Source organism: Dermacentor albipictus, chromosome 1, assembly GCF_038994185.2.
Source record: "Dermacentor albipictus isolate Rhodes 1998 colony chromosome 1, USDA_Dalb.pri_finalv2, whole genome shotgun sequence".
NCBI lineage: Eukaryota > Metazoa > Arthropoda > Arachnida > Ixodida > Ixodidae > Dermacentor > Dermacentor albipictus.
This window is the reverse complement of record NC_091821.1, coordinates 242,790,566-242,805,608: the sequence shown is the minus strand read 5'-3', so window position 1 is coordinate 242,805,608 and position 15,043 is coordinate 242,790,566. Positions and strand designations below refer to the sequence as shown.

The window sequence follows — 15,043 nt, the reverse complement described above, 5'->3', positions numbered from 1 at the left end:
TCCAATTTTCTCCGCTTGGTGGGAGCGAGGGTGGAGTCATTGGCGCAAGTTGTCTCCTAACCAATGCCCATGTGCCACCTCGAATAATAAATAAACGAACACAGCGTTCAGTGATTGCCATTGGTCAAATAGAGTCGTCCGGAGGGCACGAAAACAGATCCGAGGGCTCGTATGCATGCAGGTGCAGTAGCCTCTAGCGTCGCGTTGTTGCACGGAGACATTTAAAAATCACGCAGTTCATTGGGATTGGGAACTGCAAAAGGCGCTTCATGCCATGATTGTTTAGTGCTCCGACGGCTAATTTTCTTCATCCAACGCCTGCCAATCATCATTTGAGGTTTCGCTTACCCGGTGAGTGCAATGGCGGCAATTTCTCTCATTTTACCTTTACTCTCTTCTTTTTTTCACAGCAGCGCTCCTCCCTGATCTTTAGCCGTCGTCGGTGTTCGGAGAAGGCGCTGACCATTCTCTTGTGAACAATGTTCTTGACTAATACTAAAAGTTATCCAGCGTATATCAGGTGCTCGTTATACCCAGTATGGACCCTAAAACACCACTGCTGCTCTCGAAAGCCGTTTTCCTGTGCCGCGTTCTTGATCAGCGTATCCGTATCATCACAACTCGGACGCACTTGTGTAAAAGGCTGTACATTGCGTTCCGATCGATGAAGAAAAACATAGTTCACTGAGCTGCCAGTGAAAAAGTGGATTTTCTGAAGAAACGGTTTGTGCATGCACTGGATACTGCAACCAGTGCGAGATATATCGAACTCAGTTTTGTTGTCACTTTCGCAACGTGCTAGAGTCCGTCCGCCCGTCCGCCCGTCTGTCTGTCTGTCTGTCTGTCTGTCTGTCTGTCTGTCTGTCTGTCTGTCTGTCTGTCTGTCCGTCCGTCCGTCCGTCCGTCCGTCCGTCCGTCCGTCCGTCCGTCCGTCTGTCTGTCTGTCTGTCTGTCTGTCTGTCTGTCTGTCTGTCTGTCTGTCTGTCTGTCTGTCTGTCTGTCTGTCTGTCCGTCCGTCCGTCCGTCCGTCCGTCCGTCCGTCCGTCCGTCTGTCTGTCTGTCTGTCTGTCTGTCTGTCCGTCCGTCCGTCCGTCCGTCCGTCCGTCTGTCTGTCTGTCTGTCTGTCTGTCTGTCTGTCTGTCTGTCTGTCTGTCTGTCTGTCTGTCTGTCTGTCTGTCTGTCTGTCTGTCCGTCCGTCCGTCCGTCCGTCCGTCCGTCCGTCTGTCCGTCTGTCTGTCTGTCTGTCTGTCTGTCTGTCTGTCTGTCTGTCTGTCTGTCTGTCTGTCTGTCTGTCTGTCCGTCCGTCCGTCCGTCCGTCCGTCCGTCCGTCCGTCCGTCTGTCTGTCTGTCTGTCTGTCTGTCTGTCTGTCTGTCTGTCTGTCTGTCTGTCTGTCCGTCCGTCCGTCCGTCCGTCCGTCCGTCCGTCCGTCCGTCCGTCCGTCCGTCCGTCTGTCTGTCTGTCTGTCTGTCTGTCTGTCTGTCTGTCTGTCTGTCTGTCTGTCCGTCCGTCCGTCCGTCCGTCCGTCCGTCCGTCCGTCCGTCCGTCTGTCTGTCTGTCTGTCTGTCTGTCTGTCTGTCTGTCTGTCTGTCTGTCTGTCCGTCCGTCCGTCCGTCCGTCCGTCCGTCCGTCCGTCCTGTCCGTCCGTCCGTCCGTCCGTCCGTCCGTCTGTCTGTCTGTCTGTCTGTCTGTCTGTCTGTCCGTCCGTCCGTCCGTCCGTCCGTCCGTCCGTCCGTCCTGTCCGTCCGTCCGTCCGTCCGTCCGTCCGTCCGTCCGTCCGTCCGTCCGTCCGTCCGTCCGTCTGTCTGTCTGTCTGTCTGTCTGTCTGTCTGTCTGTCTGTCTGTCTGTCTGTCTGTCTGTCTGTCTGTCTGTCTGTCTGTCCGTCCGTCCGTCCGTCCGTCCGTCTGTCTGTCTGTCTGTCTGTCTGTCTGTCTGTCTGTCTGTCTGTCTGTCTGTCTGTCTGTCCGTCCGTCCGTCCGTCCGTCCTGTCCGTCCGTCCGTCCGTCCGTCCGTCCGTCCGTCCGTCCGTCCGTCCGTCCGTCTGTCTGTCTGTCTGTCTGTCTGTCTGTCTGTCCGTCCGTCCGTCCGTCCGTCCGTCCGTCCGTCCGTCCGTCCGTCTGTCTGTCTGTCTGTCTGTCTGTCTGTCTGTCTGTCTGTCTGTGTAATCGTTCTTTCTCTTGTATCTACTTGAAATTCTTCGTGTGTATACATAAGTGTTCGTTTCTTCATTAAATTAGTACCTTAGCGCTCGTATTCGCCTTATCTTATTCTATTGACCAGTATTTCGCGCTGCAGTACACCATGTTGAGATCATCTACACGTAGCATATCCCAGCCCTAGAACTCTATAGCAATATAGCAAAGAAGTGAGGTGAACCTATCACAAAGGGCACAGGACTCGGTTCGAGATAGCTGGGTACGTATAAATTGCCGTGGCCGTCCTGAGACGAGCACTCCGCGCTCATTAATAGAGTCAGAGTTCTTAAGAAAGACAAATGCATAAAGGTGAACACACCGCGGAGTGGATTGTTTCTCTGAAGCTGGCACATAATCAATGCAGGAAAAGAAAGCATGACTCAATATGCCCGATGAGCTTCGGCCAAGGAAGCTCAAAAAAAAAAAAGAATAATAATCCTGGATGTGCTGCTCCCGCAACCACCCCATGGAGAGAACTCAGCGCAAACATACTTTTATGTAAAGGCGACCACGCCATCTGGAGTCGGACAGCGCGAGTACTCTAGCTCTTCCAGAATTAATTTTAAATTAAGCTTATAATCTAAAAAAAATTCTCTTTTTAGTTGCGGGCAATGTTCATGGTCTTCTGTTACATTTGTCCTTATCACCTGAAAACACGTGACACGAATGAACGTGTCGGGCGAGACTCTCTTACCACTGTAGTTTGGAACGAAAACCGACAGGAATTTAAGACGCATGGTAATCGTCGCTACATGGTACCGTTTCTCAGTGCCTTCGCTAACATAGCAGTGGTGCGACTTCGCTTTCGAGGTGACTTCTCCAGTCCACCAGAATCTCCTTGCTTCCGCTCATTCTTCTTCTGAAGGTTATGTGGGCCTTCTGTGTTCCCGCTTCTTCAGTAGTTTAGAAAGCCAGATGTAAAAAACAAAAACAAAAAAAAATGCTTGCAGAGTTATTTGGAGAGTCTACAAAACTTTTTCATTGTGATGGCTCCGATGACAAAATTATCTTCGCTTAGTTTCTACAAAGAAATACACATTTAATTTGACGGTGTTTTTTTTGTTTTTTTAGCCTTTTGGCATTTTTTTAGTACTAATTTGTTTCCTTATTGAAACACATTTCTGAGCACAAAAGAGCTAAAATTAAAGAAAAAGTAAGAACCCATCGGTAAGAAATTATATGAATGTCTACCTCGAATTCTTAAGTAATAAGAATAAACGTGGAATACCATATAGACGACAACACCCGGACATTATACGCCACCTTAATATAAGCATGAAATTTGTGGGTACTGAAATCACCTATTTAACTGCTCGCGCTGCTCATTGCAGTTGAACGTAGTTCGTTAGACGCAGTGGTGACGTAGTGGCTTTGGCGTTGCACTGCTAAGCCCGAAGGCGCACGATCAAATTCCAGCCGCGCTGCAAGAACGCCCGTGTACCGTGGATTAGGTGCTCGTTAAATGACCCCAGGTGGTCGAAATTAATCCGGAGTCCTACCACTACGACGTGCGCCATAATCATATTGTGGTTTTGGAACGTGAAGCCACATAATTTTTTTTTCTCTTGTTAATGTAGTTTGTCGACTCCTCCATTTCGCTTTCTTTGCTGTCACCGTCATCATTTGTTGTTCTGAACTTCAGGGCCCATATTCACAAAGCTTACAGTTCATGAGTGAGAGCTATTTGACATTGGCCGGCAGCCTTTGCTAATAATATGTCCGGTACTAGAACTGTTTGTAAGAGTGTATGCCAGTCAGCTAAAGTGGCTGGTCAATGGCAAAGAGCCCTTACGAACGAAATGCTTTATGAATACGTGCCTTTGTCCTTGGGCAATTTGGTGTCGAGATTTGCTTTACATTTTTCTGCTTGTCACACACACGCACACACGCACACACACTAATTAAGTCCACCGCAAATGTATGCTTGCTGCGACTCCGCACTTTTCGCAGGTGGCAGTTGTTCCATTATGTGTTAGTAACTACCTAAGAGGCGAAAACGAAATAAGTAAAGAAACAATTCATGATAACTCAAAGGGAAGCACTTTTCGAAGCGAGATGAGGATGCCTTAGAACGCGTAGCTATAAATCGAAGCACACCAAGGAAGAATAAGCATGCGCTTGCTGCGATAAAGCTAGAGAAACGATGGAACATGTTTTATTTGAGTGTAAAGATATCTACCAAGCTCTCGGTTTAGGCTCCCCTGGCGTCCTTGAAGCCCTTGGGTTTAGGAATAACCGGGGGAAAGTAAACATGTTCGTAGTGGAGATTAGAGGCTATTGGAGGTTTGGTGGCAGAGTGAATACGTGCCTTTGTTCTTGGGCAATTTGGTGTCGAGGTTTGCTTTACATTTTTCTGCTTGTCACACACACGCACACACGCACACACACTAATTAAGTCCACCGCAAATGTCCACCGCAAATATTGCAGTGGGGTGACTACAAACAACGGAGGTGTGCAGAAACAACCTTCCCAACAGTGGTTCAGAAAGCTTGATGCTGGGAATTCTTTGCTTGTGTGTGCTTTTTTTTTTCTAGAAAAGATAGGCAGGTAGAACATTAGACAAAATAAGAACAAGAGCTTGGTGGCGCAACCCACTGCCCCATTTCAAAGAGAACACTCATTCCATCCATCCATCCATCCATCCATCCATCCATCCATCCATCCATCCATCCATCCATCCGTCCGTCCGTCCGTCCGTCCGTCCGTCCGTCCGTCCGTCCGTCCGTCCGTCCGTCCGTCCGTCCGTCCGTCCGTCCGTCCGTCCATCCATCCATCCATCCATCCATCCATCCATCCATCCATCCATCCATCCATCCATCCATCCATCCATCCATCCATCCATCCATCCATCCATCCATCCATCCATCCATCCATCCATCCATCCATCCATCCATCCATCCATCCATCCATCCATCCATCTGTTTATCCATCCGTTGAGCTCAGAAACAACGATTTCACGGTTTCAAGTTCGGAGCGTAGGCAGCAGTAGCATGGCTTAGCTCTGCAAACCAACCTATTCGTGTGATGTAGATGTCTCTCGAACGAGACTTTTCGGATAAAATGAAGGCCGAGATTACGTTCGGCTAAAGCAGAGTGGCGACAAATTTATGCGCCACTGCTGTGACTCACGCCTTGTTTGAAACGTGACGGGGAAACTCTGGGCCAGGTCATGACGCGCGTTCTATCTGGAGCGCTTCGCAGCAACAGGGACGCTGACCCCATCGTCGCGACAGTACTCAGACGCCGGAGCCACTTCGAAGATTCGATTAAACGGCAGCGGGTTTTCGGTCCCACACTGCTATGTTCGCGACAGACTCCATCCGGGTCCGTATACTTGTTGAAAACACTACGGCGGCGTATACTGAAGCCGATGAATCGTTCTTGGCCCCTGTCCAAAATCTATGGCTCCTGAAGAACTATGTTCGCTGGTTGTGACTAATGGAGGCAAGATAAGTTGCGATTCAAATAGAAAACGTCAGTGGAGGCGGAAGATACTTGCGATCAGTTTCGATGGCGTTCATTGCTTTTTTTTTTTCCCCTCCTCCTGAAAAAGACAGTTTCTGAATTCGAAGTTCGAAAGGATCAGAGGCTCCAAATCAGCGCGTTGACAGTTTGGCAAAAGAACTATATGCTACTGAAGTTTATATTGCATAAAGTAATTTTGCCCATAGCGGTCTTTAAATATGAACACCGTAAAAAAAAAAGAAAAAGAAAGAAAACTGACTGAAGTACGCATGGGCACCGTGAAGTTGTTTCCTGGGCAAAATGATTATATTGCAGACATCTTTAATGTAACAAAAACAGGCCTATTTATAATTTGCATTGTCTATACAGTATACCCGCAGTGGTTATGCAACAAAATTTTCTGTAACCTGAGACCAGTAGCGTTCACATGCCGACACGTGATCAACGGTCGCCAGTCAAACTTCCAGCGGAACAAATCAAAGCGGCATAATCTTATAAGGCATAAAAGAAAACATCATTGATGCACCGAGAAATTGGCTTTGCATACCGACTGTGCGAACTCAGTGCACGCCGTGTTAACACCCCGAACAACACTACGCTGCAGGTGCTACTAGTGCACGTGCTACAGCCAGTCCGTTGCAATTTTGTATTTTTGTGCTTATATTTACCTGTCGTCTGACTTTTCTATGTAAACGCAGTATTAAGAAACACCCTGCAGAGTCTGCTCATTCTCGGTATAAGATACGCCTGTGGTATCTGTACTATCTTTTGTAGTGTCGATCACTAAGATCATGCGCAAAAGATCGAGCTCATAGAGGCCTCCCTCCTATATCGCCAGTTCTACCAGGTGTATCACTCGGCTCTTTAGCCGCGCCGATTAAGCGAACGCTGTTTAATCCGTAGCGTATCCATCAAATTCACCTTCCCTCCGACGTTAGCTACGCTGCCCACGTGCGGCGTAGAATATTTCATGCGCCAACACCAATTAGCTCGCATTAGCGACGGCTCTCTCCCGGCCTTCGAGTATCGGCCAGTGCGTTGCGCGTGTGAGAGGGACTCGGCTATACATAATCCGTTACGCCTCCCAGTCGAACGCGAGCATGGGAAAAACGCCCGCAAGTCGGACAGTCCCCATTAAGTGGTTCTCGGTGTTTTGGTGAGACAATACCGCGTGCGCGGCTTCCGAGTAAGAACGACGTCCTTCGGCGCTGACTCACGCCCGGGGCCGAGCGGCGCGCGATAAAGAGTCGGGCAACGAGATCGGCCACCCTTTCGAGCGGGAGGTTAATTGCGACGCACCCGGAGCACGCTTGCATTTGCGTGTCAATTCCGTGTATACCAACACACACACACGTGCGCGAGTGAGAGACGTACTGCGGGCACCCAGAGGGCAACTCCGAGGAACCGTCCTTGCCACGGTGAGCGCAGCAAGGCCGGCCAATTATCTCACCTTTCACTGATAACGAATTTGCATGCTTCTCCGTAATGAGTCGCCTGCTGCCCACGCAACGAAGGACATCGTTCGCAGAAGAGTAGCGAGAGCTTCGTCTTCGCCTACGTCAGTGCAGGGTGTTAAAAGAATCGGGGAAGCACTATACAAGAAGAAGAAGAAAAAAAGGAAAGAGCCAGAAATGTATAATAAATGAACTGGGCGTACGTACTATACCCACAGGGCTAGACGGGAAGCAGCGAAACGTGTCCCCAACCCTGAAAGCGAAACAAAACAAATGAAACGCAGTCAAAACAAACCTGCGGCTGTGGGGGAAAATGCAGTCGTTGACGCAAGCTCAGCGCAGACTTGGCCGATAAGAGCCAAGAACAGCGCTAACCGACATGGTACTGCAGTGCCCAAAAGCCCACAAACAGCTGACCAAGGCGAATGAATATTTTATGGAGCAGGACGAAAAAGCCTTCGAGGTGAAGGTTGGAGCTTACGCATCGCTTGTTTATTGAACGTGGTTCGCGATCTCACCGCTAGGGATTGGGAACGGTCCTGCGGCCACTGGCCAAGCGCGCTGGGGACGAGTGTCTCCGAAGTTTCAGTGAAACGCCGGTGCAGGTCGGAGGCGGAAAGGCTCCCAAGGCTCCCAAGAAACCCGTGAATGGTAGCGGGTCGACAGATGTTACACGAGTACATTGCAGCCGTTATGCGAAGGCAGCTTCGTACCAGTGGGTTGCGAGGACTTTTCATGCGATAGCAGCAGTGCACACGATATTGTAAATTCACTTAAAGCGCACATTGGAGTACAGCTCCAGGAAAAGCAGGAACTACGCTGCATATCGTTTTGCAGTTTGTTGTAATAAACTGTTGCGAGACATGCAAAATAAAAGCATCTTTATTGGCAATCGAATTTGTCGAAGCAGGTAAGTAAAACAATATCCATATAGCTCGTTATAAACGAAGAAGACCTCATTTTCTTGCGTCTGTTCATTCCAAATGTTTCGTTATTGATCGCTACCTAAGCAGTGAAAGACATGTCTAGTTAAATATGGTCTAAACGAAACCTGGCTCGAAGGTACATGAAGAGAAGATTCCATCGTTTTCTATGCATTGTGTTAGACGTATGTAATATCATCAATATGTAGCATATTAATATAAAAATTCTCTCTGGACATCGCATCTCGCACATCATTGCACATTCATGCACTTTCCTTTCAGAGCACGGGCAGGTTCTATCGAAAAAAATTTCATGATCATCATAAACAAAGCTCCTATGCGCGAAAGCTGGGAAAACCTGCGGGTAATTGACATTTATATTGTTTTGTTTTTTTTTTCATTTTGCGCAGAAAGTTGTCATGTCCATGGAGGATCACCTAGCCCATGCGTGACAGGTATTGGCGCCGAGGACTTACGGAGTCGCCACCTGTAGGAAGCGCCTCACTTGCGTAATATGAGGGATAACGCGGCGCGCTCCTCATAGGTTTGGCCGTCGACGCACAATAAAACACGTGGAAGCCCTCCTGGACATTTCTGTAAGTACTCTCAAAACGACAAAAGTTCTTTACTCTCAAAATAATAACCTTGGGCAAACAGAAAGCATAGAACGGTTTACAGACGCTGTCTCTTTACCTAATACGTACAGTGAACGCCCACTGCGCGCGGTCATCGCGATGGAGTCTCCCGAACCGGTTTCTTACGTGAAAGGCGTGCAATCGCTGAGAGCAAACTATGTGAAATATATTCTTATAGTGGGATGTCTGTATAACCAAATGGAGCATAAGAGGATCTATCATCAATGCAGCGATCGCACGGGTTCGCAGCGACTGACTGCGCGTCCGCATGCATGTCCGCACATAATGTTTTGCTTTCGCTGTGAGCGCGTTTTCGCGCCATGCCGTGAGCTTTAGGCAGCATCATATGAGCATTTCACAGTGCACAAGCAACCATTGCTGCGTGGACGCTATCAGAGCTGTTCAAAATTATTTCGTTATAACTAGGAACTTCGGCGCCTACGGCGACTTGTGATGTGCCGTCGCGCCGATTCGATCTTTATTTTTTTTCTTCTGAATTGTTCGACGTTTCAATATAATTTTTTCTCAAGTTGCATCACACTGTATGTTTATCGGCTTTCTTAGCGAGCGATTTCCCGCTGCTTCTTTTTCTTAATACAGTGCATTCATTGTTTGGTGCTAACACAAACATGAGCCTAAGCCATGCCTTATTTTAATGTGCTTCTTACTGTTCCATTTACATTCCATGTGAACTTGCCAGTATCTAGCATCAACAAGTTCATAGATCAAAGCTTCATGACATTAGCCGGGCAGCGCGCGCGGGCGAGCATCTGAGTGCGCTCTTTCTGCTACTCACTGAACAATCGTTAACATCGCAACCCGGACGCCTTAGCAGAAAGCTTCCTTGCGGAAGTGCTTGCCACAAACCGGAGTTGTAGCCGATGGCTGCTTGCCAGTTCTAAGTTCCGCGATTCAAGCTTCAGGCAGCTTCTTGTTCCGCGGTTACGTGTGAAGGCTGACAGTTGGCTCCGTTGCGTACGTCCGGCACTGCGGTACCGAGCAATAGCCTACCATGTAGGACGCCTTCAAAGGCAGCCACTACCTATTATAGCGATTTCAAATGTTATCAAGCAGACACCCGCAGCGGGAAAACCTCCCCACTTGATCAGAGCCGCAGCGCAGGTGGGAGTTTAAACTTTCGTTTTCAGCTTGCTTCGGCGCTTCCGAAGCAGCCGAAGCACCCGCCGTGTCCACGTGTTCCCTCATACCACCTCACGCCGACGGCGACGCCAGCTTTTCCAGCGGTGGAGCTCAAGGTCAATACTGAGGAGTGAAGAGGAAAATGGATAGAAGAAGATTCAGGCAGGTGAAGTTGAGTTTGATCAGTTTGGCTATACCCTACACGTGGGCAGAGGGACGGGAGATTGAAAGAGGCACAACTTCAGATGCAATTCCTCAGTGACATATAGCTTGCGAGAAACAAAGACAATGCAGAAAGAAACATACACAGCGCTGGCTTCCAACGTACGTTTAATCAAGAGAGAGGAAAGTCAGGGAGATTAACCTCACGCAAGTGCCCGGTTTGCTACCCTGCACGGTGGTCGGGCAAAAGAGGTTTAGAAAGGAGGAGAGAGAAAATGGAATGGAAAAACTTTAATTCTCTATATCTCAGAGAGATTGGCGGTGGGCCGGTGTCTTCATGTTTTGAGTCCTGGCCGCTTCACAAGGTCGGCGCAAGGGTGGCAGGTGGCAAGGGTGGCAGCAGTTCTGCAGCTCACTGCACGGCACGCTCAGCACAGCCAAGACGTGGCGCATACTAAAAGCCCTCATGAACCCAACCAAAACGAAAACAGAAAGCGGCAAAGCAATCCAGAAACTGGTCCACCAGCACGAAGGCTCCGACGAGGAACTATTGGAGGCAGTGCGTGTAAAATGTTACGGCAAAGACAATCCCAAAGGCTACGACGGGGAGTATCCGGGGACAGAGAACCCCCACATGGACAGACCGATTACAAGAGAGGAAGTTTACGCAGCAATTAGAGCGACAACCAAAAACACAGCCGCGGGCGCCGACAAGATCAGAAACTCCCTAATACGCAACCTCAGCGACGAGGCGATAGATCAGCTCACAGCATACCTCAACACACTGTGGGCAGAGGGCACGATACCGAAGGAATGGAAGCACGCTGTCGTGGTGATGATACCTAAACCCGGCAAAAAGCTTCAGATTGAAAACCTGAGGCCCATCTCCCTCACCTCGTGCCTCGGTAAACTCTACGAAAGGATCGTCACCAGAAGAATCCAACACCACCTGGAGGACAAGGAGCTATACCCGCACAGCATGTTTGGCTTCCGGGCGCACCTGTCAACACAGGACGTCCTGCTACAGATAAAAGAAGAAATCATAAACACCTCACCCAGAGCAGGCGAAAACGTTATCATGGCCCTAGATATCAAAGGGGCCTTCGACAACGTTAGCCACGAAGCCATCATGGAAGGACTGAACAACGCCAACTGCGGCAAGAGAATCCACGACTACGTGAGGGCCTTTCTGACCAAACGCACGGCAACGGTGGGATTGGGGGACCTGCGAAGCGACATCTTTACCACCCCACGCAAAGGCACGCCGCAGGGCTCCGTGATCTCACCAATACTCTTCAACATCGCAATGATCGGACTGGCTCGAAGACTCAGCAAGATTGATGGCATCCAGCATGCAATATATGCTGACGACATCACGGTCTGGGTCAATCGAGGCTCCCTGGGACAGAAGCAAGAAAAATTGCAGGAAGCGGCCGAGTGCGTGGCAGAATACGTCAGAGAAAGGGGCCTGGCGTGCTCTACCGAAAAATCAGAAATCCTGAGAGTGGGAAGAAACCCCACCAAGGAAGAACTAATAGTAAAGCTAGAGGGACAAAACATACCTGAAAGGAGCATGATACGCGTCCTAGGCATGTGGATTCAAGGAAGCAAGAAATGCAGCCACACAATCAGCTTACTACAAAAATCGACAGAACAAGTAAGCCGAATGATAACGAGGGTGTCTCAAAGAAGAAGCGGAATGAGAGAAGAAGACACAATCAAGCTGGTCAGAAGCCTAGTGGTCAGCAGAGTCACGTACTCGCTCCCGTACCACAACATGACCAAGCACGAAAAAGAACAGACGGAAACGCTACTAAGGAAAGCGTATAAGACGGCGCTACATCTGCCTAGAAACACGCCCAACGATAAACTGTTACAGATGGGCCTGAGCAACACCTTCGAAGAACTCGCGGAAGCGCAGCTCGTTGCACAGATCGCCAGGCTCCAGCAGACTGCCACCGGCCGCAAGCTCCTAAAAAGAATAGGGCATAACACAGACGGAATAGAGGATCGGGCTGCTAGCATCCCAGACAGCGTTCGCCAGACACTGCAGGTTAGCCCCCTACCGAGAAACATGGACCCGAATCTCCACGCCGCCAGAAGGCAGGCACGAGCAGATTTCGTGGAACGAAACCTAGCCGCACTAGAAAACACCGTATACACAGACGCGGCCGTATACCCATGGGACCGCAACACTAGAATGTTTAGAGTTGCGGCAGCAGTGGTAAACCACACGGGAGAACCAATTAGCTGCGCGAGCCTGAGAAACTGCACTGTAACGGAGGGGGAGGAAGTCGCCGTAGCTCTAGCGGCGGCTGAAGGTTACCGCAGGAACAAATCTCTGATAATTCTAACGGACTCCAAAGCAACATGCAGGAACTACACACAAGGCAGAGTTAGTAAGGAAGCACTGAGAATCCTCCTCAAAACAGAGCCTCCTAACAAAAAGATAAAACATAGGATCTTCTGGATACCGGCACACACCGGTATAGAGGGCAACTCAAGGGTGGACCGCCTAGTTCGCGAACTCACGCACCGAGCAGGGCAGTCGGAAACCCTAGAGGCCCCCTTAACGGTGGAGCCGACGTATGCAGAAATACTTAACCATTACAGAGGAAGGAGACTTAAATACCCCCCACCCCACACATCGCTCACACAACATGAGGCAGTAAGCTGGCGAAGACTGCAAGCAGGTACGTTCTTCAACCTGCACACATTACACAAAATGTTCCCTACCCAGTACAGGGATACATGTCCGTGGTGCGGAACAACCCCCACGTTATATCACATCACGTGGGAATGCAAGCGTAATTTCGCATTCCATAAAGTAAATAACCCAAGTGCGGAACAATGGGAGGGTCTGCTCACCAGCAGCGAGCTCGCAGCCCAACGGGCAATTGTGCAGCACGCCTGCGAGGAGAGAGAAAAAAAATTAACTACTACAGGCGTTCACTAAGCAAGGTGCATCGAAAGCAAAAAGCCCAATAATGCTTTCACGGTCATCTGATGAGATACCGAGTCACGCCTGTGTTGTAGGATTAGCTCTTCAGACAGAGGTCATCGTCAAACTTGTTGAGCACAGCGGTAAGTCAGCATATTTGTACACAAAACTGCGGACATTGGCACAGACTGTCGCTGACAGTTTCCTCTTCAGCGCAATGGTCAGCATTCCTATGCGGAAGGCGTAGGCATTGGTGAACGTTTAATCAATATACATTAAGTGTATCAAATGTATTATGTATGTATAATGTATTTAATCTATGTATTAGGACAAAAGCTTTGTGCACACTTACGACTAGCTAAATATAAGCTAATACTATCAAGCATACAGAAACTTAGTAACTTGACGAATCAAAAGATAGTATATCAATTGCGTTGCATAGCATCTTTTCCCTGTTTTTCTATAGCGTGATCCTAGAAGTCCCTTGGTTTCGGACATCCGTCGAGATTTTCGGTTATTCCTTATGAAGCATAACGGACGAAATCATGTTTCAATGCTCGAACACGCAAGTCAGTGGTCACTATCCTCCGCAGGTGCATGGTCGCTTTTCCAAATAGCCAGGCATGTATGATGACGTCGACGGTCACTTGGTCGATGGTCACTTGGCACCCGCAGTTTCACTTAGGCGCCGCGTCGGCCTTCTATTAAATGCACCTGTGGACATGTAGTGCCTAGAAATATGTAAAAAAAAAGAAAGAAAGAAAAAGAACGATTATTGCGTGGCCTATATCATCCAGGACAATATTATTTCCCCGTGACAATATTCTAGTGTCAATATATATATATATTTTTTAATTTTTGCTGTCCTAGTGCATACCAACCGTTGATTCTAAATAATCAATATAATTGGCTCCGACTAAGATTAATAATGTCCAGTAGTTTTCTGGTAAATACCGAGATTTACAATGTAAGTAGTAACGGATTCGCCAGCTGCTTTTGCTTTGATCTAAAGTACGAGCAAATTTTTCAGCACCAACTTATTTTTATAGTTGCTTTCATAGTCTCTTTGTAGTGCCGACACATTTTTATTCCTCTTGGGACGCCGTCCTCCTTAAATGTACGTATTTTTTTTACAATTTTACAGACATAAGCGTTATAGAATTGAAACAATTTTATGAAAATAAAGAAGGAAAATGCACTGGATAACAATTATTCGACGTACATGGCGCGCCAGTATGAAAGGGAACAGGAGAGTTGTGTTAGAAGTCCGGTAATTTATTATTTTGCCTGCGCTAAAAATGATAAGTCGATTAACGAACGGTATTTTTCAGCGCGAGAACTACGTAGCCAATAGAAGTTAGTGAACGTCTATAGCTTACATATTTGCAGAAATCGCTGTTCGAACACAGATTAAGTGTTCCATTTCATATCGGTGCAAAGTGTACGTTTATAGCGCGACCAGAGAAAAATAAAGGGAAAGTTAGGAAGATCAAATAGATCGGGAATATCCAGTTTTTTAACCTGCGGTGGAAGAGGGGAAAAGGGAGCGCATAAAGTTGAGGAAAAAGTGGGTACAACATATAGGGCAAAGCATAGTCAAAAGTAGGGCAGGACAAAGAGAGCTAGGAAAGCTAAGGAAGTCAAACAGCCACGTCTCCGGTTTGATACACGCAAGGGAAACGAGGCTGGGTTAAGGAATGAAAAGTAATGTAGCAAGACGATTCAACCTCCAGTTGAAGTGGATGAAAGACAAAGTGTTCTTGGGCGATACGGGGGTGAGGATGGGGTGCAGGAACCATTTAATTTTATCTGAGACGGCCTCAGCGTCTCAGGATCACGATACTGCGCCCGATAAAGATGCAGGAAAGAACAGACTACAGTACACGAGCAAAAAAAAAAAAAAGAACTAGGTATCACGAGATAATTAAGATATATGAGTCGAGGGCATTGGGGAAATTGATAGGCACTCTGGCACTGCCTTTCAGTGCCCACTACGACGGCCCACCAAGTGCGGTCTGAGCAGCCCGAATCACTCACGCACAACGCGGCCGCTGTCAACAGGGAAGGCGCCGCACATTCGCATCTGCGAGCACCGCGCCGACATACGAGACAGGAATGCGCCCGGCCG

The 15,043-nt window shown here is 48.4% G+C and overlaps 1 protein-coding gene and 1 long non-coding RNA gene across 2 annotated transcripts in view; one reads left to right on the top strand and one right to left on the bottom strand.

Moving 5' to 3' along the window:
- The first annotated feature begins 225 nt into the window (after positions 1–225).
- On the top strand, positions 226–13,061 carry LOC139054313 (uncharacterized). The gene is made up of 2 exons (XM_070531134.1): positions 226–351; positions 8,448–13,061. The coding sequence occupies exon 2, from the start codon at positions 10,441–10,443 to the stop codon at positions 12,928–12,930; it is 2,490 nt and encodes an 829-aa protein (XP_070387235.1). The 5' UTR covers positions 226–351; positions 8,448–10,440; the 3' UTR covers positions 12,931–13,061.
- A 451-nt stretch (positions 13,062–13,512) lies between these two features.
- Positions 13,513–15,043, bottom strand: part of LOC135901605 (uncharacterized) — a 49,562-nt gene continuing 48,031 nt past the window's right edge. The window contains exon 4 of the long non-coding RNA XR_010564195.2: positions 13,513–13,646. This is a non-coding gene — a long non-coding RNA (uncharacterized lncRNA). The remainder of the gene's footprint in view (positions 13,647–15,043) is intronic.